The following is a 22523-nucleotide window of genomic DNA, read 5'->3' as shown; positions in this document are numbered from 1 at the left end:
GCCTTCCCCACCCCCTTCCTTGAGAAGGCATGCAATTACAGTGATGATATATGTGAAGTCATATAAAACATTTTTCATATTAGCCATGTTGCAAAAGAAAACAGATTCCCCCCAAAAAAGCTCCAAGAAAAATAAATTTTAAAAAGTTATGCTTCATTCAGAATTCAGAGTTCAGCAGTTCTTTCTCTCTGGAGAGGCCTTTGGAATTTTCTTGAACTGTTGTCTTGAGCAGAGTAGCTAAGTCACAGTTGCACATTCTTACAATATTGCTGTAACTGTGAACAATGTTCCCCTGGTTCTTCTGCTCACTTCTCTTTGCATTAGTTCATATAAGTCTAGCCAGGCTTTTTTTTTTAAACAACCCTGCTTATCATTTCATATAGTAGTTTTCTGTCACAATCATATACCACAACTTGTTTAGCCGTTCCTCAATTGATGGGCATCTCCTCAATTTCCAGTTGCTATATTTTTGTAAAAATAGGTCTTTTTCTGTTTTTTTTTAAATAAAATCTCTTTGCATTACAGATTATGCAGTTTGGACATAGTTCCAGATTGTTCTCCAGAATTGTTGAACCAGTTCACAACTCTACCAACAGCACAGTTAACAAAAGACATTGAAAAAGTTTGATGTTATCTATAGTGTTCCACGCCCATATTGCCCCCCGGCTTTGCCAAGAAAAAAGTTGGCTTCTCACTGTTTTCTTTAGAGCTAACCTTGATCATTATGATTTCATAGTTTTCTATTTCGTTTGTTTTGTTGTTATTATTTCCTTTTATGTTGTGGTCATTGTGTAGGGTTTTTCTGTTTCTGCTTACTTCACTTGTATCACTTCATAGAAGTATACTTGTGCTTCTCTGTAGTCATTAGTTTACTGGTTTTTTGTTGGGTTTTTTTTTTCAGCCAAATACAGGGTTTATTAAAGATCAGCCATATTGGTCACACTTTCTTTCTTTTTCTTTTTTAAAAAAATTTATTTATTGTTAGTTTTCAACATTTACTTCCACAAGATTTTGAGTTCCAAATTTTCACCTCATCTCACCCCTCCTACCACCCTAAGATGGCATGCATTCTGAATATCCCTTCTCCTAATCTGCCCTCCCTTCTATCTCTTCCCCACTTCTCTTATTCCCTTCCCCTTCTGCTTTCCTGTAGGGCAGGATAGATTTCTGTACCCCATTTCCTCTATTTCTTATTTCCCAGTTGCATGTGAAAACATTTTTTTTAAACATTTGTTTTTAAAACTTTGGATTCCAAATTTTCTCCCTTCCTCCCTCCCCACTCACCCTCATTGAAAAAGCAAGCAACTCAATATAGGTTATACATGTGCAGTTATGCAAAACACTTCCATAGTAGTCATGTTGTGAAAAACTAACTCTTTCCATTAATCCTATCTGCCCCATTTATTCTATTCTTTCTTTTGACCCTGTCCCTCCTCAGAAGTTTGCTTCTGATTACCCCCTTTCCCAATCTGCCCTCCTCTCTGTCATTCCCCTGCTTTCTTGTCCCCTTCTCCTCCTATTTTCCTGTAGGGTAAGACAGATTTCCATATCCAATTAAGTGTGTATGTTATTCCCTCCTTAAGCCAAATCCTATGAGAATAAGATTCACTTAATCCCTCTCACCTTCCCCCATTTCCCCTCGACTGTAAAAGCCTCTTCTTTTCTGTTTTTTGTGAGATAATTTACCCCATTCCCTCTCCCTTTCTCCTTCTCCAGTATAATCCTCTCTCACCACTTAATTTTATTCTCCAGATATGACCCCTTCATCTTCAACTCATCCTGTGCCCTCTATCTATATCTATCTATATCTATATCCATACACACACACGTACACACATATATACATATAATTTTTTCCCTCCAACTACCCCTAATACTGACAAAGGTCTCATGAGATTATAAATATCATCTTTCCATGCAGGAATGTAAACAGTTCAATCTTAATAAGTCTCTTATGATTTCTCTTTCCTGTTTACCTCTTCATGTTCCACTTGAGTCTTGTATTTGAAAGTCAAATTTTCTATTCAGCTCTGGTCTTTTCATCAAGAATGCTTGAAAGTCCTCTATTTCACTGAATTACCATTTTTTCCCCTGAAGGATTATACTCAGTTTTTCTGGGTAGGTGATTCTTGGTTGTAATCCTATCTCCTTTGCCCTCCGGAATATATTCCATGCCCCGGTCCTTAATGTAGAAGCTGCTAAATCTTGTGTTATCCTGATTGTGTTTCCACAATACTTGAATTGTTGCTTGTTTGTTTGTTTTTCCTGGCTGCTTGTAATATTTTCTCCTTGACCTGGGAACTCTGGAATTTGGCTACAATATTCCTAGGAGTTTTCCTTTGGGGATCTCTTTCAGGAGGAGATTGGTGGATTCTTTCAATTTCTATTTTGCCCTCTGGTTCTACTACATCAGGGCAGTTTTCCTTGATAACTTCTTGAAAATAGATGTCTAGGCTCTTTTTTTGAACATGGCTTTCAGATAGTCCAATAATTTTTAAATTCTCTCTCCTGGATCTATTTTCCAGGTCAGTTGTTTTTCCAATGAGATATTTCACATTGTTTCCTAATTTTTCATTCTTTTGGATTTGTTTTACAGTGTCTTGATTTCTCATAAAGTCACTATCTTCTAATTGCTCTATTCTAATTTTTAAGGAAGTATTTTCTTCAGTAATCTTTTGGATTTCCTTTTCCATTTGGCCAATTTTTCTTTTTAGGGCATTTTTCTCCTCATTGGCTTTTTGGACCTCTTTTGCCATTTGGGTTAGGCTATTTTTTAAGGTGTTATTTTCGTCAGTATTTTTTTGGGTTTCCTTTAGCAAGTTGTTGACTTTTCATGATTTTCTTGCATCACACTCATTTCTCTTCCTAGTTTTTCCTCTACTTCTCTTACTTGCTTCTCAAAATCCTTTTTTAGCTCTTCCGAGGCCTGGGACTGATTCATATTTTTCTTGCAGGCTTTGGATGTAGGAGCTTTGACTTTGTTGTCGTCATCTGGTTGTATGTTTTGATCTTCTTTGTTACCAAAAAAAGATGACGCTTCTTGGGAAGTTTGCTCATGATTCCAGCTAATTACTTGAGTTATAAACTCTTTATTAAGGTAGAAGTCTGCTTCCAGTGTGGAGAATGTACTGTCCCAAGCTTTGGGGGTTTGTACAGCTGTTTTCAGAGACACTTCTAGGGACCTGTAAATTTTCAGTTCTTCCAAGGTGGGCGAGGTGTTTACTCCTTTCCTGGCCTGTGCTCTGGTCTGTGAGTGACCACAAGCTTTCTTTTCTGTCTTAGAACTGTGAGGAAGATTTCTTCTTCACAGCCACTGCAAGCTCCACCACACCAGCACTCCTCCTCACCCCAGGACTGCCACTCAGAACTGTGACTCAGATCCAGGCATGGGCAAAGCAAGAGATTGCTGCCTCAGCACTGGCAAAGAGATCCTTGCAATCCCCTTCTGATCAGCCACTGAATTCCCCCTCAGTCTGGGGGCGGGAAGCTTAGGATGCAGCCACTGCCCTGGGGCAAGCTTGAGAAATGGGGCTGAGACCTAGCTCCTCTCTCATTGCAGAAACAGACTTTTCCCATTGACCTTCTAAGTTGTCTTTGGCGTTTCTGGGTTCAGAAGTCTGGAAACTGCCACAGCTGCCTGTGATTCAGTCCTCTGAGGCTTGCTCCAGGTTCTCTGAGGCCTGCCTTGCCTGCGTGCCCATGCTGAACTGCACCTGACTCCCAGCCCGGTGCAATATACCTTTCTGATCAACCATCCAGGTTGTCTTGGGCTGGAAATTTGCTTCACTCCGTCTTCTTTGTGGGTTCTGCTGCTGTAGAATTATTTTAGAGCCAATTTTATAGGTATTTGGAGGGGTTTGGGAGAGAGCTCAAGCAAGTCATTGCTTTCACTCTGCCATCTTGGCTCTGCCCCCCCCCACTGTTTTTTACAACACAGTATTTCATTGCCTAAATCTACCTCAACTTGTTTATTAGTCTTTCCCCAGTAGAGAGGGACCTACTTTGTTTCTAATTCCTTGCCGCTGCAAGAGCTGCTGTTTTGGTGTATATGTCTCACAGTAAAATCTCGGGGTCTTTACATAAAGTCTTCCAGACTATTTTGCAGTTTTCCTAGAAATCTTTGTCAATTAGGAGGGTCCTTCTTAGGTAATTTGTTTTCTGGTTTATCATACACTGAGTTGTTACGTTAAATTAATTTTTATTCTTAATTTTTTTAGGCTGTTTCATTAATCTTTTTTTTTAAGCAATACCAAATAGTTTTGATAATTACTGATTAATTAAAATAGTTGGAAGTCTGGAAGTGATATTAACCCTTCATTTTTCATTTTAAGAATTCTTTTCTTTTATCTTTTTGTTCCTCGAAATACATTTTGTCATTATTTTGTCTAACTATAAAATATACCTATTGGCAAAGCACTAAATGTGTACATCAATTTAGGGACTACTGTCATTGAATACCCCGCCAGTTATTTAAGTTCATTTCTTTAAGGAATAGGTTGTGATTGTATTCATACAAGTATTGAGTGTACTCTGTTAAATTGATTCATATTTTTTTTTCATGAATGGGATTTACCTTTCAATTATTCCCTTTTATTGCTATATGAAAATGTTCATTTTTGTGGGTTTATTTTGTATATTATTATTTTACTGAAGCTGTCATTTGAGTTAGTTTCTTTGCTGATTTCCTGGGATTTTCTAAGTAAACCATCATGTCATCAGATATCTTTAGGCCTTTTATTTCTCATCTTTTTGCTATTGCTCATGTTTTTAGAACCACATCACATAACATCAGGGAAAGGGAGCATTCTTGCTTTATTTCTACATTTATTGGGAAAGCTTTTAATATTTCTCCAGTGCTTATAAGGCTAGCTTTCAGTTTTAGATACCTTTTATCATATTAAAAAATGTCTTTCCATGAGTATGTATTACAGGTTCAATAGCATAAATGTATTGTACCTTGTCAGAGGCTTTTTTTTTTGCATTGTATTCATGTAATTATGTGGCTTTTGTATTTCTTAAAATATAACAGCATTGATTCCCTAATTTTGAACCATCTTTGCATCTCCATTATAAATCCATCTTGATCAGATCTAGTGAATGATTTTTTAACAATAAATTGCTGCTACTTTTTGCTAGGATTTTATTTTTAAAATTTTAATTAATATTCATTGATGATATTGGTTCAGACAATTATTTTGGATCATCTTGGTTTTTTTCTCCCCAGGTTCTAACTCAATTGAGGGAGACAGCCAATCAGAATGGATTGATGTTCAAAAGAAGATGATCCCTTGGAAAAATAATGTTCCTGATTTAGAACTTGATTTGGTATTTCAGGATCGTGCTGCTAAACTTGGAAAATCCATTAGTAGATTGATTGTAGTAGCTTCACTAATTGATAAGCCAACCAATTTAGGAGGTAATATCATAGTTTTATAGATAGGTTTCTTGACTCTCTTATCCCTGGCAATTTGTACTAACTTATAAAATTTTTACTGGGTCTTGTTAACATTTACTAGTATTATAAGATGTTACATTTTACGTCTTTATAATATATGGATATCTGCTCCTTGAGAGAAAGGGAAAGATCCAGAATAACCTCTTAATTCAGTAATTGCAGTATGCTTTTGTATTGTTTAGATTAAAATACTTATCCTAGTGTGTTAAAGCATTTTCAAAAGAGTCAGACAAGTTAGTGATTATAAAAGCAAGAAGCCTTCATTTGGTATGATTGAGCCTAAACAAGGAAAAGTGTGGCTTAAGGTAGAAACACAGAAGTTATTCATAGGGCAGCAACGGAAAGATACAAAGTGGTTGCTGGATGTGTGTAGGTCGTGGCAGGGAGGAGGAGGGAAATTCAAGGATAGTCCTCTGGAGAAGTTGCTCCTCAGTCTTGATACTCAAAATTTCAGCTCTAGTCAACTCATCAATGTAGGAAGCAGCTATTGGCATCTCATTTCTTCAGATATGACAGTGACTAGCATTTCCTGCTCTTTCCCCATACCCTTATCATCCCCCCAAAACAATCACTGTTGCCTTTGCAGCTGCTTCTGTAACAGCTAGTACCTCCAAGACTAGTGCAGCACACTGACACACTGGAGCTGGAAGCCATTATCTTCAAAACAGAGGTCATGTGTTGACACATCACGTGCATGTTAGGACAGCCCATACACTAGTACAGATTGACTACTGAGATAATAGTGAAACAGTGGGGGTCAGTAGTTTTATGATCGTGGGCAGGGACAAGGTCTCAGGTATCCCTTATTTTGCCACATTATCCCCTGATTGTGTTTCCCACCTCTGAGGTGCCAGTTACTAAGGTTGCATATGAGAAGGAAGTTTCCATGTGCAAATTTCAGAAAAGAGTTTTATCTAAAACAGAAAGCTTGTTACTACAAAGACTAGGTCTAAGGAAGACTAATAAGCACACTAAACTCAACATATCCAAGGGAGAATTCATTACATTTCTCCCTAAACCCACCCTCTGCTTAATTTTCCTATTTCTGTTGAGGGGACCACTCTCCTTCCAGTCTCCTAAGTTCAGAACTTGGGAGTCATTCTTGGCTCCCCACTCACTCACCTTTATATCCAGTCAGTAGTCATCTTCTCTCTTCCACCACTGTAGCATCTCTCTTATCTGACACACCAGAACTACCCTAATATATATACTTAGTGAGGACTAGTGCAATAGCTTGCTGATTGATCTCCCTGCTTCAAGTCTGTCTCCTCTATAATCCTGTACTCATTTGCCAAATGGATCTATTTTAGAGAACAAGTGTCGTAGTGTCACTCCTCTGTTCAAAAAACTTCAGTGGCTACCTTATTTCCTTTATGTTTAAAACAGAATCTCTGGCACATAAAACTCTTCATAATCTACATTTTTTCCCAGGCTGATTGCACATTACTCCCTCTTACACACTTCACAGTTGAGCCATGTAGTCCTGTTGATTGTCCCCTGTACATGAGATCTCATGTCCTGAGGGGCTGGATCCGTGTCTGGAATGCTCTCCTTCCTAAACTCTGCTTGTTGGGACCCATAAATCTCTTGAAGGCTTATTATATGTGCATCCTTGTCAGTCCTTTCATCATTCTCCCTGTTGTTGGTCTCCCTACAACCCCATCAGAGGGTATTTTGTATATAGTCTGTACTTACTCTTTGTACCCCCTCCCCCACATTGAATGTTAACTCCCTGAGGGCAGGGGCTGTTTTGCTTTTCTGTTTGTATCCTAGCATTTTGCATAGTAGTACATATAGTAGCACATAGTAGGCACTTAAATGCATGACTGAAAAATAGATAGGATTATGGTGGTTTTTTGGGCTACCACAATATAACAGGTAGTATGTCTCAATTTATCTTTCCCTGCTACTTGTAAATAGTATCTTTCAGCCTCTCTAGAAAATATAAAAAGAATATTTTACTATAATTTTACTTCCTCCTTATTGATAGCATAGTTTAATTAGAAACTTTCTTCCCCATTTTAATTCTTGTTTTTCATAAGTTACAGATTTTAAAATATTTGTCATCCCCAATTTCTCCCCTAACCATCATGATGTGAAAATAGCCCAAGGTTCTCAAGTACTATGCTAGTAGAATGAAGGTCCCACCGACCTTTAAATGCTTCAAATAAGCACCTCAGGACCAGTCAATCTGTCTGCCAAGATCTGTGCTAGGTCTTAGAGATAAAGTGAAAAGAATGAAACTTGCAGTTCGCAATGAGCTTACATTCTAGTGTAGAAACAAGTTCATGTTAAAATATAAAGTTAATAAAAGTATTTAAATATAATAAGGTGGTTTGGGAAGGAGGATTGTGATCAGAAAAAGCTTCAAGCAGAAGATGGTACCTGAGCTGTATCTTAAAGGAAGACAGTATACTTAGTGAGGTCTAGGTAAGAAAGGAGTGCATTCCAGGCAAGGGGGGCAAGCTAGTGCAAAGGCAAGATAAGAGATGGAGTGTATTGTGTGAGATAGAGAGAAGGCTGGTTTGGCTAGATTGCAGAGTATAAGGAGGAGTAATGTCCAGGAAGGCTGGAAAGATAGCTAAGCAGAGAAGTTTATTTTTCATCCTAGAGGTAATAGGAAGCCACTGGACCTGATTGAGTCCCAGGGCATCACATTGTTAGATGTATGGTTAAGGAAAATCACTTTGGTAGCAGTGTATAGGATGAACTAGAAAGATGAAAGACTTATGGCATGGAGACCAATTAGGAGGCCTTAGGTGAGACATGATGAAGACCTGAACTTAAGGGTAGCTGTGTGAATGGAGGGAAGAGTTTGGATGCAAGAAATGTTATGAAGGTAGAAATGAGACCTGGCAGTTCATTGGTCATGAAGGGTGATGGAAAGTGAGTCCTTATTAATGCTGAGATCTAGAATCTGAGACACTAGAATGATGGTGAGTGATGTCTTTGACAGATATAGGCAAGTTTAGAAGGAGAGGGTTTAAAGGGAAAGGGTGTTCAGTTTTTAGACATGTGGTCTGCTAAGGTTGGCTACAGGGTGATACATTTTTTGGCCACAGTAAGTCTCAAAGACCAGCTTCTAATATACTTATTGTTGAGTATCCATCTACATTACTAAGAGAGAATATCCATATAGGCAAATTACAAATTCATAAAGTATTAAAGTCTGTGTAAGCTTAATGTTATAAAAGGAAATACATAATTTTTACATTGTTTTTATTTATTTTTATAGGTTTGTGCCGGACCTGTGAAATATTTGGGGCCTCAGCTCTAGTAGTAGGAAGTCTTCATTATGTCAATGATAAGCAGTTTCAGCATCTCAGTGTTTCTGCAGAACAGTGGCTTCCTCTGGTGGAGGTGAGTAAAAAGTAATTTACTTTGTAAATTATCTTATTTAGAAATGTTTTATAAAGTTCTTTTCTTTTTAAAATAGCATTTCTGTGGAAATTTTACAGTAAGCCAGCCTTAAAATATCCCATAGGAGGTAGTCACCACTTAGTTCCTCCTCCCTCATTTATTGTATTTTTATTAGCCCTAATGTAGTCTTACTGAAGGGACCCAATAATCTCATTACAAGTCAGACTCATTGTATAGCTATTCATTTTTACATATTAGTAAACTTAATGAACAAAATATGAATTATATATGGTATTCTTCTATAAGGCGTGTTAGCTTTTTGTCTTGAGAACTTTATATGCTGAAACTTGTTTCTTGAAATTTTTCTGGTATTAATTTTTCTCTAAGAAAGGCCATAGGTGAAATTTTCTAACGTTTGAATTCTTCACTCATTTTTTAAATTTTTAGGTAAAACCACTTCAGCTTGTTGATTACTTACAGAAGAAAAAAACAGAAGGGTATACTACCATAGGTGTGGAACAAACTGCCAAAAGTTCAGACTTAACCAAATACTGTTTTCCTGAGAAATCTCTGCTCTTATTAGGGTAATTTCCTTTCTGTCTGGTACTTCTTTTTTCCCCCCAATAAGTTGAATAAATTACTATTTACCCAAATGATAGTGACATCCAAGTTAGCTTTTCTGTGGTGTCATATGGCATTCACTTAGATCTGTTCAAGATAGGAAGTCCCAGTCATTGGCCAGTGGCTATGTGCTTGCAGAAGGTTTTGGTTTTTTTTTTCTGTTACCCTTTTAATTTTTGACTTTGCATAGAACATGAACTTGGGATTACTTGTATTTTATTGTAAGTGTTTTTGGGTCCTTTTATTACTTTTCTTGCATGCCCATGTTAAAATTAGTATTCTTATTTCATTATGACTATATGAAAAGCTGCCTTTGTTTCCTTTTCCCCTCATCAGAAATGAACGTGAGGGAATCCCAGCAAACCTGATTCAGCATTTGGATGTGTGTGTGGAAATTCCTCAGCATGGCATCATACGCTCCCTTAATGTTCATGTGAGTGGAGCTTTACTAATTTGGGAGTATACTAGGCAACAGATAATCAAGCAAAGAGATATAAAGTAATTACAAAAATAGAAAGTTCTGTGCCTTATCTGAACTTAATGGTGCTATTGAGATATATTTTTAAACTCTATATGCACTTAAGGAACAGGCTAAACTTTTATTTAAGATAATTTTGTATTAAGTTTTTTGTGTTATATTTATTTTATTGGTTTAAAATATTAAATATTACTTTGAAATAAGTAACTTTGGGTATTGCGTTCTTTAATAAAAATCATGGTTCTATCATCATTTCATATTTCATTTCAAGAAATATTTATTAAGCTCTTCCAGAAATGTTCAGAGCCCTGTTCTAGGAAACTGGGTAATACAAAGTTTAGGTGGTCCTTGCCCTCACAGAGCTTACCATCTATTGACACATTATTTATAGAAATGGCTAGAATACAAAACACATGATACCTATATGAGAGAGGTTTGAAAAGTGCTATGTAAAGTCTTGGGGGTAGTCATTAGTCATTACCATTTAAGTCAGAATCAAACTAGTAAAGGATATCAAGGTATTGAATATATGGAAGGTAGAGCTGAATTAATAGTACAATTGATGAGAAGCTGCGTGGAATCTTTTTTTTTTTTTGCTTTTTGGTGAGGTGGTTGGGATTAAGTGATTTGCCCTAACACAGCTAGTAAGTGTTAAGTGTCTGAGGCTGGATTTGAACTCAGGTCCTCCTGACTCCAAGGCCAGAGCTCTATTCACTGCACTATCTAGCTGCCCCATGTGTGGAATCTTTATATAGCTTGTTTCACATACTGGGTTCAAATTCGACCTCTGGGCCTCCATTCCCTCATCTGTAAAATGAAGGATTTGTACTAGGTTACTTCTAAAGTCCCTTTAGCCTCTAGTTCTTTAATCATTTAATTTTCATAATAGCCCTGGGAGATGGGCAGGGTAGAAGACCTCTCACCCAATTTTCTGGATAAAGAAACTTAGCTTCAGAGAATAAAATGCAAGGTCCAGTGAGTAGCAGTGGTAGTAGTAGAATTAAAATCTTAGCCTTCTGATGCCTAGTGTTTTCTATTAGGCCTTAAAAGGTATTATATTCCAATTTGGAACTCAACATTTTAAAAAATGAATGCTAAAAATTGTTTTTACATGTAACTGGAAAAAATTAAAATATTATTTTAAAAAGGTATTACATTGAAAAGGTATAATTTAATTAAAAAAGTACAATCTCTGTGCCCAGTTATCCTTTGATGACTGCTCCTGAAAACAGAGGTGAGAGTAAGAACAGAGATATAAATCAACACAGTAAGCTTGCTGATATCTTTTCTCAAATTTATCATGACAATTGTCAAACATTTCTAATGTGGCCCCAGGTCATGACCTCAGTTTATATTTTCTTAAAGAGACTACATTATTTACAAATTAACTGTTTATTAACCATCACATGTAGCAAAATACTTAGTTTGACTCATATAAACTCTACCCCCTTGAAATTATATATTGCATCATATCTTACAATGTTTGCTTTCAAGTTTTTAAATTTCAGTGAAGTAAAATGTTGATGCCATATATAAACACTTAAAAGTATCAATTCCAAAAACTTCTTTTACCACATTCAAATGTGGTTCTCATCTAGAAAAGAAAAAAAAATCACTTATGTTTACTTACTTTGTGTTATGAAAGTGAACAATAAAACCAACTTCCACAATATAAATTAAGTGTTCTACATCACTTTATTCCCTGGATGAATTAAATATTCTGTTGGATTCTTGATCATTTCTAGTACTGTTGAGAGCAAAAGAGCTGTGCTGACAATGAGTCCAATCTGTCATACTTCATAGAAATTCAGGCAATCTGGCATTCAAAGGAATATTTAATGATGTCCACAAAGAAGTCTCAGTATTTGTTAAAAAAATTTTTTTTAACGGAGAGCTATGATGTTGCTGTTCTTTCTGAAGGCTCAAATTGTCCCGCTTCAAACTTTTCTTTGAACTTTAAGTAATCTCTTCTTTTATCAAAATATTTAATCTATTAAAAAGAAAACACAATTAAGGGAGACAAAGTAAAAAGGACACCATGGCAAAATAAGAGCAAAGATTTAAAAGTCAATAATTTGAATCATCATCTGAACATATTTCTATAGTATGTACATATGTCAGAATCAAGATTTAGAGCTGGAATCAGTATGAGTTGATAGAAAATTTTTCTTAAAATAAAATATTAAGATTTCATTAAAAATGATGAATATAGTTAAGCTTTTTAAATTTAAAGCAGCCTACAATAAGAGTTATAAATAAATATGACTTAAAGTAGGGTTGAGAACCAAAATGCCTTCTAGAAAGTGCATGGACACTAAGTACACGTTTCTACCCACTTAGAAAAAAAAGAGAAAACCTGAATGGATATAATTCAAAATTACTAATATGTCCAAATACCATCTAATTTTATATACACTATCTTCTCACAAAATAGAGAAACACAGATGTCATTCTTACAACTTAATTGCTATTAAAATTATTGGTTTTAAAACTTGTTGATTTTTGGGGTTGCTTTCTTTTACACTAAAGTGACTACTTTAAATCATTAGTATGAGTACATTAAATAAATTTTTTTATACAAAACATACTTCATTTTGTATAAGCTTCATTGTGACGTAGAGGGGACTCTGGGCTCTTGAAGGTTATACTAATAATGAAAATTTGGCAGTGCTTCCCAAGCTAGAAAAAGCTACCAGTGGAGAACAGGCTGTGGCAGGGCCTCCCACTGCTTCAAATGTGAACATGGTGAAGTGATTTGAGAAGGAGGGTATCTCATCTACCATGATCACCATGCCCCACTCCCCCTTTATTACAGATGGAGAATTTGAGGCCCAAAGAGGTTAAATGCCAAAAGTTACAAAGTTGGCAAAACTGGATTTTGAACCCAAGTCCTCTGATTGCAATTCCAATGATTTTTTCTACTCCATCAGTTCCTCTCATGGAACTATCAGAGATACTTCACAAAAGCGCACGGAGTTCCTTGTTTGCAAAATGTTTCAGACTTTCTTCAAAAGGCTATAAATGTATTTACATCTTAGATAACCATGTACTCAGGATTGCAACAATCCTACTATCCATTAAGAAATGAGAAAGAAGAATTCAGAGAACTGTTACAACTAGAACAATAAACACAACTACAATGATGCAATCAAAACTAAAAGGCAACCAAACTAATTAATTGCAATGATCAATCTTGGTCCTAGAGAACAGATGAAGCACAATTCTACCTCAGTAGAGAATTAAGAGACCACAAGTACAGAATGCTGCATATATCATACTCAATCTGTCAAACGGTTTTGTTTAACTGCTTTTCTTGGTTATTTATACAGGAGGGTATGTTGGGAAATGACTGGCATAACAGCATATATATATAGTGTTTTAGGGTTTGCAGAACATTTGGCAAATGTTTTATTCTTACAACAGGCTTAGGAGGTAGGTGCTATGATTATCTCCATATTACAGATGAGGGAACTGAGGCAGACAGGTTAAATGACTTGCCTAGGGTAGCACAGCTAATATATATCTGAGGCCAAATCTCAGGTTTTCTTCACTCCAGACCCAGTACTTGTTCTGTCCCCTGGGCCACCTAGCTACCTATAAAAACAAAAGGCATCAAAACTTTTTAAAGAATGTATTATTAAAAGCTGTAATAAAGGTCAACATGATATAGTGGAAAGATCACTGAATTAGGAACTAGAACTATCTGGGATTACCATGAAGTTAGTGAGTGACCTTGGGCAAACTCTTCAGCCCTTTCAGCCTGAGCTTCCCTAGGTTCAAAATAAGGGGGTTGTACTGATGACTTCTTGCTAAGGTCTCTTCCAAGAGTAAAATACCAGTTTTTCTTAATGGTTTTAATAGTTATGGGGACTGAAGCTATTTATTATTTAACTGCTATTGGGAACTGCCAGATGAAGAAACTCATATGCAGGTTGGTACTTTTTCTAGGCTTAAGAGCTGCCTACAGTACTGTGACTTCCCAGGGTCAACACAGCTAGTCTAGGTCAAAGGTGGGACTTGAACCAAGGATTTCCTGGCTCTAAGGTTGGCTCTATAAACTATGCAATGCTGTTTTCAATTACATCATGACATCTGTTTATATACAGGATTCTGGAGGGAGTTTTTTCCCTTTCGTTAAAAAAACATTTTAATATCAACCTCAAATGGCAATTTCTATTTTAAAATAAAATTAAAAAAAAATAACTCATTGATTTTTATCTATCCTGACAAAACTATAGGCAGAATTGATGTGAACTAACAAATATATAGTGTTTGTTCAACATGAAATCTGTAAGAAGAAAATATACATATATGACATACTCTTTTGATCATAACCTCATCTCCTCACCTATACTTTGCCTTCACTACAGTTATCCCTTCCACACTGTGGGGGCATGGCACCCCAACAATCTGGAAAATCTGTATAAAAGTTTTTGGACCTCCCTTCATACCTGAGAAGAAGTCTGAATTTCTTTTCTTTTTTCTTTTTTTTTGGGGGGGTAAGGGGTGTTAACAGTACCTTATTGTAAAATTTGGGTTAAGTATTTGGTCATAGGCTATATTATACTATACATGTATTTCAATGCATTTCTGAGTTTCTAAACTTTTTTTGTGTCATCTACAGCTTCCACAAAACTCCCAAAAAATTCCCATTTAATTTCTTGTGCTGGCCCATAATATATCAAAACCGCAATGGGAAAAGTCACAGTGTGGAAGAGATAATATATTATCTCTAATCCTTCCACTCCATTTTTAAACTTACCTTCCTTCCCAATCTTGACCACAGTTAGTGAAATTCAATTTCATCCTATAGGCTCTTGAATCCCTTATCTTATCTCCCAATTCTTAACTTTTGCCAAACCTCAACCTTGAATAACTCCTATAATCTACCTTTTCCCTCCTACTTACATGCTGCTGAACAGAGTTGGAAGAAGTCTAACAACCAAGCTGACTAGGTACACTACAAACTGATGTCACCACACTTCAGCTGGGTCTTCTCTGAATCAAGGCCTCTCTCTATTCCTCCCTAATTGACTCTCTTTAGAACTCTTCATAGAGGCTGTTCTGAACCTTCTCTTCTTTCCTCAAGCATACCATACCTTTCCCTTACTCCCACACTCTCAGCTGAGGACCTGACTTCTTAATTTACTGAGAAAATTGACCAGGGTCTGTCTCTTCATCTCAAAACCCCTCAATGTAATCCACTTCTGTCTATCTCTTCATCTCAAAACCCCTCAATGTAATCCACCTCTGTCCTCCTTCATTACAATCTCTAATAATATGATGGCTCTTCATATCCTCTGTTTACTTATTCTACCCAGGCACTTCAAAGACTGGAAGATGCAGAAAAGATCTGCTTTGGTAGAAGTTCATCACTGGGAGCTCTCTATACCAATGGGAGGAAGGAGCTACAGCTAAAAGTTTGTGAAAATGAAGTTGTAATTCACTTCTATTCCAGTTCACAAATGTGCCCAGGGTGGGGGCAGCTCCCCCAACTCTTATCTACAGGACCCCCCCCCCAATAGCTTCAAGGTTAAGAGCATCTGTTCTATACACACCCTTTTCTCTAGGCTTTCATGACGTTACTTGTCTGGTTCTTCCCCTACCTGTCCAATTATTTGCCAAACCTTGGTTCTAATACCACCACAACTCTTGAGTCTGTCCCCTTCTTATTCACACAATCACCAATCTTAGTTGAAGCCCTTATCAACTTTCCCTTGGGTTCTTGCTCCTAGTTGTTTCCTCTGCCTCATCTCTCCCCACTACCGTCCATCCCCTTTACAGTATAGATCTTACTATGGCACTCCCTGCATTATACTCTAGTAGCTGTCTATTGCTTCTAGGATCAAAGAGAAACCTCTCTCGCTTTCTGAAGCCCTTCATAATCTGGCTTCAACCAACCTTCTAAGTCCCAAATTTTCTTCCTGTTCCACAAAGTAGTCCACCCAAACTGACCTTACCTCTGTTAGTCACATACTAGCCTCAATCTCCCATCTATATGCATTAGCACCTGTCATTTCCCTTGCCAATAGAAGGTACTCCTCCCTCCTCACCTCTACCTCTTAAAACCCCTCACTCTCTCAGAGATTCAGCTTCTGAAGCCTCACCTTGAACATGACTTTTCCTGAACCCTCAGCCTTGAGTGCTTTCCTTCCGTGCCTCCAGCTTGCACCAACCATGAATCCTTTATAACATCTCTGTAAATATTATTTATTAAAACTGGGGGCAGGCCCCTACTTATATTTAATTGGCATTTAATAAATGCCAATTAAAGCATATGCAGATGAATTTAAAAAAAATACAAGTCAGTTTAGCTTGGGAGGACCCTGACAGGTGTTTTTTTGTTTTGTTTTGTTTTGTTTTTTGCTGGGGGGGGTGGTGGTAGTGGTGGGTGGAATCAGGAAAGCTTTGTGTAGAAAATGAGTTGATCTAAAGGATTCTAAGAGGTGGAGGTGAGAAGGGAGTACATGCCAGCCAATGGGGACAGCCAGTGCAGAGGTACAGAAGGGAGACAAAAGTGTCATGTGAGAGGGACAGCATTAAGGCTAATTTGGCTAGACTGGAGTGTGAAAAGGAGAACACTGAAGCTAAAAAGACAATTTGGAACCTGGTTGTGAAGGGCTTCAAAGGCCAAATAGAGGAGTTTCTATTTTATCCTAGAGGCAATAGAGAGCCAGTGATGTTGATTGAGAAAGGTAGTCACACGGTCAGACATTCATTTAAGGAAAATCACTGTGGCAGCTGTGGAGTGGGGAGAGGCTAGAAGCAGACAGACCAATTAGAAGGTTACTGTAATAGTCCAGTGAGAGATAATAAGGTCTAATGTGGAAACCTGATAAACTGTTAATTGACTTGGTTATCAAGAAAGCATAACTTTCAATACAAATGATAAGTTGATTTAAATAGTTTTACAAATTAGGCAAATAGTTATGTTGACTTTCATTGCTGCATGCGCCGAATGGATCTACTGGACAACTTGATCTTCAACATCCTACTTAATTCTAACATAGATAAAGTGAGGAAAGTACATGTAAACTTAAATGTGCTTATCCTATTCAACATAAAACCAAGAGTAAATAACATAGCAAAGATGCCAACCAACAAGCATTTGTTGAATTCGTACTACCCAGTGGGAGAATAAAAAGATAAAAGTGAAACAGTTCCTGCCACAAGGAAGCTTACTCTACTGGGGAAAGATAACATGCATATGCATCAGTATCTCTAAAATATATAAAAAATAAATACAAAGTAATTTGGGGAGAAAGGCACTAAGAGTTGGGGGAGGGGGTAGTGAGGGTCAGGAATGGCCTCAGGTGGTATTTGAGCTCAGCACTGAAGAAAACTTGAGATTTTAAGCAGCAAAAGTAAGAAGGTAGTATATTCTGTGCGTGGGAATGGGGGACAGCCAGTGCAAAGCCAAGGAGGTGGAGAATGGAATGTCATGTTTGATGAACAGCAAGAATATCAGCCAGATGGGACCAAAGATTGCATAAAGAATAAGGCTAGGAAAGCTAGTTGGAGCCAGGTTGTAAAAAGGGCTTGAAATGTCAGAGAGGGGAGCTTGTACTTGTTTCTAAAGATAATGGTGAATCAATGAAGTTAGGATGAGGAGAGTGACTAAGTCAGCCTTCAGCTTTAGGAATGATACTTTGGCAGCTGTGCGGAGCTGACTGGGGAGGGGAGTAACTTGAGGCAGGGAGATCAATTAATTAGGAAGATACTGCAGTAGTCCAAGTGAGAGGTGATAAAAGCCTAGAGCTGGGTGTGTAGTGATGGAGAGGTGGGGGACAGATGGGAGGGTTTTACCTGAGGCAGCATCAAGTACCTCTTAGAGGTAACATTCCCCAGGATCAGGTACTTATTGTTATTTTTTCTACCTCCTAACTTTCTTATCATCCTCGCCCCCCTCTCCCCTGCCTCATAGGGTCAGTGGTAATCAAGGATAATGTTTAGCACCAGTAGTGATACTAAAGACTTCATGGTATCCTAACACACACTATACAGTCTTTAGCAAAATTCTGGAGAAGATTACTGATTTTATAAAAGATAAAACACCTGATTTATCTGTTTATTAACTACCATGGCACTTGCTTAAGTGTTGTCCCAGTCTGGAACTGGGCTCAAATAAAAATGTGTGTAATGCATTTTGTAAACTTTAAAAGTACTATATAAATGTCAGCTATTATTAAGTGGCAATTAAGAACTAAGGAGAACTTCATCATCCTGTTAATAGAATAACAAATTTAGAGCAGAGTGGAATTTCAGAAATAATCTAGTTCAATCCCCTTATTTGATGAGGCAACTAAGGTTGGGAAGTTAAGTAACTTATCCAGGGTCACAAAGTTGCAGAACTTGGAATGTGAATCCAAGTCTTTTAAACAGACACCTGGCAAGCTTTTTCCTCTACCACAAAATACTTTATTTTGGAAACATGAGCAACAATATATTCAGACATTTTTCATAAAATTAACAAGAATTTATGAAGTGCTTACTGTGTGACAGGCACTGTCATAAATGATATTTATTAAATGTTAATAAAGTTTATTAAAAATGAAAGTTTGTCTCCCTATCTACATAAAAAGACGAATAAATGCCAGCATTACTTACCCACTGTTGAGGGCAGCTTGATTCAAAAATGCTTCTGAACTTTTTACATTTAGAGGCATCATCGGTATTTTCATCCAAGCACTTCCAGTAGTCATCACGAGCTCCCCAGCAAACTTGCCTTTCTTTCATGGAAGGCGCTGTCATTTTTACTTCTATCACAGAAAAAAAGGACCACTGCTTGAAGAGACTCCCTTCATTTATTAAGGAACTTGTACTATATAAGAAGAGAAGGCAGAATCCTACTAGAATCTTACTGCCCACAAATGATACCAAGGAGCCAGAGTGCACTGAGCTGGCTTTTAAGTCCAATTCATAGCTTCACCTTATTAGTGTATTAATATTACTATTAGTGTGTAGTGTATTAGTGTGTCCTTCCCTGACTCCTTCAGAATTGACTGTTTTCTTCTTTTGTTATCTTTGAAAATTTGCTAAATGTAAGGTGCATTTCTCTTATGAGTAATTTGGAGCAATCTTTCATGCATTTGCTAATAGTTAGCAGTTTGGTTTTTTTTGAGAATTTCTTGTTCATATCTTTTGTCCATTTATCCATCAAGGAATGACTTTGTCCTATACATCTGTATTGAGGACAGTATGAAACTGAACTTGGCTAAGTACGTGATCAAGATTGGGACAGGAGATAAAATTGTTAGGGTGGAAGGATTACAGATAATAATAAAGGCAAAGTATAGGTGAAGAGATGAGGCATAGGGAGTTAAAATAAGGGAAGCTATAAACTGGGAAAAATCTTACCCCTCCCCCATCATCAACTCTGAACAAAATTCAACCAGGGATGGACAAAGAAATACTCCTAAGGAAGGTGACTACAGACTGAAAGATTCCAGGTCCTGACCTTGTTCCCGAGTCCTTACTGCACCAGGCAAGTAACTAGCTAAGGATGATGATGATGATGACTACATCATGAGGACTACAACCACTTAACATTTATATAGCACGTGTCTGGCACATATATTTTACAGTTGTTGCAGCTAGATGGTGCAGTGGATAGATGCTGGGTCTGGAGTCGGGAAAGTTCATCTTCCTAAATTCGAATCCGACCTCAGACACTTACTAGTTGTGTGACCCTGGGCAAGGCACTTAACCGTGTTTGCCTCAGTTTTCTTATCTGTAAAATGAGCTAGAGAAGAAAATGGCAAACCAAGAAAACCCCAAATGGGATCACAAAGAATCGGACACGACTGAAAATGACTGAAGTCACTTTACAATTATCTAATTTAATTCTGTCGACGACTCTGAGGTAAGATCTATTATTAACCCCCAGGGTAAACTGAGGCAAACGGAGATTAAATGACTTGCCTAAGATTATACAGCTAGTTAAGTGTCTGAAACCGGATTTGCACTCAGGTTTTCAGACTCCAGGCCCTACACTCTGAGTCACCTACCTACCCTGACAATAATAAAGAACATTTCCACAGCGCTTTATACGTATTTCATTTGATCCTCACAACCCTGTGAGGCGGGGACTATTGTTATCCCCATTTTATAGACGAGGAAACTGAGACAGAGAGGTCACAGAGTGTGGGTCAGGATTTCCCTCTACTAACTGAATCATCCATAAAGGCTTAAAGTTTGTAAAACTTTCGACATTTGTCTGACCCTACGGAACAACCTTGGGCTTCGGGAAGAGCCCGGCGGCTTCTTTCCTCCTGCTTCCGTCCGCTGGCCCCGCCCCCAAAGCCAGCGAGGAGCAGGTGCCTGGAAAGCGGCCTCCCCAGCACCGGAAACACGACTTTGGGGACGGGAGGCCTTCTGTCTAACGACGGAGTCTGTACAGACCCGAGGGCCACCACCGCAATCAGGAAACCATCATAAGAACGGCGACTTACCTGCTTGGAGGCGAACACCGAGCCCTTCCGGTGCGACTCCTTCGAGCCACCGTCTCCTCGAGATGGAGGGGGCGGGATTTCCTGTGTTGGCTCCCCTCCCCTCTTTGTGAGTGACTTCCGGCTGCAGCCCGAAGCTGTTGGTGTGAAGTTAGTTGACTTCGTGACCCGATGTGGCGGAGGAAGATGGCCTATGTCTTAGAGACACTGACGTGTCTGAGGGTGGGGGTGGCATCTTACCATGGGGACCCTACACCCGACTTTCCGCCGTGATTTTCCGTCTCCCTTCACTTCCGCCGTGGGCAGGATATCTCGGTTGTCTACCCCTACCCGGGCTCCCTTCCTGCTCCTGGGCTAGGACGGGGTCCGGGATCCCGGGACGGGGAGGTGGTAGGGCTGGACCGAGGGAAGAGGCTTTATGTGATAGGAAACCCAAATCATAAAATACTGTCTAGTGAAGAATTGTGCTTTTAGGATGTAACCTGCACCTGTGTAAAGTCTTATTAATGGTTCTAATTCTAGTGCTGTCACAAGCAGGGTGACCTTGACAAAGCCACTTAACATGTGAGCTGTCGTTTATTTATCGGTAAAATGAGGGGGTTGAACTGGATTACTTCGAAGACCCGCTTCCACATCCAAGTCTATCACCCTTAAAAGGTATAGGCATGAGGACCGGACTCCTGATTTCCTTTGCGTAGCGAACTCCCTCTACCAATGCAGGCTGGCACGTGCTCTGTAAATTATAGTTTTAATCAGCCAGAGAACTGAGAGATTAAATGACTTGCCAACGTCATACAGCCAGTATAGGTGAGAGAACTTAAAAGAAGGTCTTGTGGCTTTGAGGCCATGTCTTCAGCCCTGCACCTCCCTGCCTCTGATGATCCTTAAAAGCCCTCCTCGAAAACTGCCTCTTCCAAGAAGCCTTCCCTGAATCCCAGGACTGATCTGACCTCTCTTAGAACTCAGATATGTAACTTTAAAATGCAAATAATAAGTATTGTGTTTTACTTATTCCAATTATTGTCATCGCCTGCTAGACAGTATGCCCCTAGTGGACAGCGACTGTCTTTTCTGAATTGTGTAGTTCACCCATTTAGTACGGTTCGTCATAGCAGATGCTAAATAAGTGTTTGTTGGTAAAGGGCAAGGGCTCTTAACCTGTGGTCCATGGACCACAGGTATGTATGCACGGGATCGATGCATTTAGAGGAAAAAATTTTTATTTTCACTAATCTGTAACTGAAATTTACTATTTTCAATGATGATTTTAAAACATTCTGTGAAGGGTTCATAGGTTTCACCTGACTGCCAACAGGGTCTGACACAAAAAAGGTTAAGAACATCAGATGGTAGAAAGGGCACTGAATTTCAGATAGATTGCTTGTGTTCTGTGCCTTGTGTGTGTTCAGTCAGATCCGTTATTCCATTTGGGGTTTCCTTAGCAAAGGTGCTGGAGTGGTTTGCCATTTCCTTCTCCAGTTCATTTTACAGATGAGGAAACTGAGGCAAACAGAGTTAAGTGAGTTGCCCAGTGTCACAAAGCCAGTAAGTATCTGAGGCTAGATTTGAACTCAGGTCTTTCTGACACCAGGCCCTGGTCTCTATCTACTTCACCACCTAGCTGTCCTCTATCCCTTGCTTTATTCACTTATTTACTGTAATATTAAGTTTACTCCCTCAACTGTGGTTTGCCCACTGTGAGAAAAGAACTATCCTAAGTCATAAAGCAGCATATAAACTTGATATTAATTATTAATGCAAAGATTTCCAGAGCTCCCTATTTCATAAGAATGTCAGATTTGGAAGGAATCTCAGGGGCTATCTAGTCCAATCGATTTTGGAGTTGGGGAGAGAAGAGACAACCCCACAAACCTCCCATCCATAGCATATCAGATAAGTAATTGGTCATCCAGTCAACTAGTTTTCCAAAATTCTTAATTTGTTGATAAAAATTTTCCCTTACATTGTGATGAATTTGCCTCTTTGCAACTTTAACTCATTCACCCTAGTTCTGCCCTCTGGGACCTTTTTAAATAATTTGGTAATAGCTGTCATATCACCAGTTAGTTGATTTAGAATTGGAAAGGACTCTTGGGGTCACCTATTCCAACCCATCATTTTATAGTTGAGGAAACTGAGGCCCACGGAGGTTAAATGACTC

General features: G+C 38.3%; 2 protein-coding genes across 3 annotated transcripts in view; one reads left to right on the top strand and one right to left on the bottom strand.

Moving 5' to 3' along the window:
- The window catches only part of TARBP1 (tRNA guanosine 2 -O-methyltransferase TARBP1), an 82073-nt gene extending 71907 nt beyond the window's left edge, over nucleotides 1-10166 (top strand). Inside the window, exons 27-30 of the mRNA XM_078156241.1 lie at nucleotides 5225-5416; nucleotides 8691-8815; nucleotides 9263-9399; nucleotides 9773-10166. Coding sequence (XP_078012367.1) covers nucleotides 5225-5416; nucleotides 8691-8815; nucleotides 9263-9399; nucleotides 9773-9938 — 620 coding nt within the window. The 3' untranslated portion in view covers nucleotides 9939-10166. The remainder of the gene's footprint in view (nucleotides 1-5224; nucleotides 5417-8690; nucleotides 8816-9262; nucleotides 9400-9772) is intronic.
- Nucleotides 10167-11590: 1424 nt separating this feature from the next.
- On the bottom strand, nucleotides 11591-20470 carry COA6 (cytochrome c oxidase assembly factor 6). Of its 2 annotated transcripts, XM_021000476.2 has the most exons (5): nucleotides 20149-20359; nucleotides 18522-18673; nucleotides 16022-16111; nucleotides 13413-13508; nucleotides 11732-11904 (listed from the first exon to the last, which is right to left on the bottom strand). In XM_021000476.2, exons 2-4 carry the CDS (start codon nucleotides 18663-18665, stop codon nucleotides 13413-13415), a joined length of 330 nt encoding a protein of 109 aa, XP_020856135.2. In that variant the 5' UTR covers nucleotides 18666-18673; nucleotides 20149-20359; the 3' UTR covers nucleotides 11732-11904. The 2 variants fall into 2 exon arrangements, with proteins under 2 accessions (XP_020856136.1, XP_020856135.2); XM_021000477.2 differs by lacking the exons at nucleotides 13413-13508; nucleotides 16022-16111; nucleotides 20149-20359 and adding an exon at nucleotides 20366-20470 and having other exon boundaries at nucleotides 11591-11904.
- Nucleotides 20471-22523: the final 2053 nt, after the last annotated feature.

This window comes from Phascolarctos cinereus, unplaced genomic scaffold (genome assembly GCF_003287225.1).
Source record: "Phascolarctos cinereus isolate Bilbo 61053 unplaced genomic scaffold, phaCin_HiC Scaffold_5;HRSCAF=322, whole genome shotgun sequence".
Lineage (NCBI taxonomy): Eukaryota > Metazoa > Chordata > Mammalia > Diprotodontia > Phascolarctidae > Phascolarctos > Phascolarctos cinereus.
Note: the sequence above shows the minus strand (reverse complement) of the source record. Positions and strands in the feature narration are given on the sequence as shown.

Excerpts from the sequence above, each read along its gene's own strand:
- COA6 (XM_021000476.2), bottom strand. The coding sequence starts at position 18,665 with ATGACAGCGCCTTCCATGAAAGAAAGGCAAGTTTGCTGGGGAGCTCGT. Across the intron at positions 16,112-18,521 it reads CAAGCTGCCCTCAACAGTGG|AGATGTTATAAAGGATTCAT; the intron begins GTAAGTAATGCT and ends TAATATTTACAG. Across the intron at positions 13,509-16,021 it reads CAGGAAAAGTCATGTTCAAG|GTAGCTAGGTGGCCCAGGGG; the intron begins GTGAGGCTTCAG and ends TTGTTTTTATAG.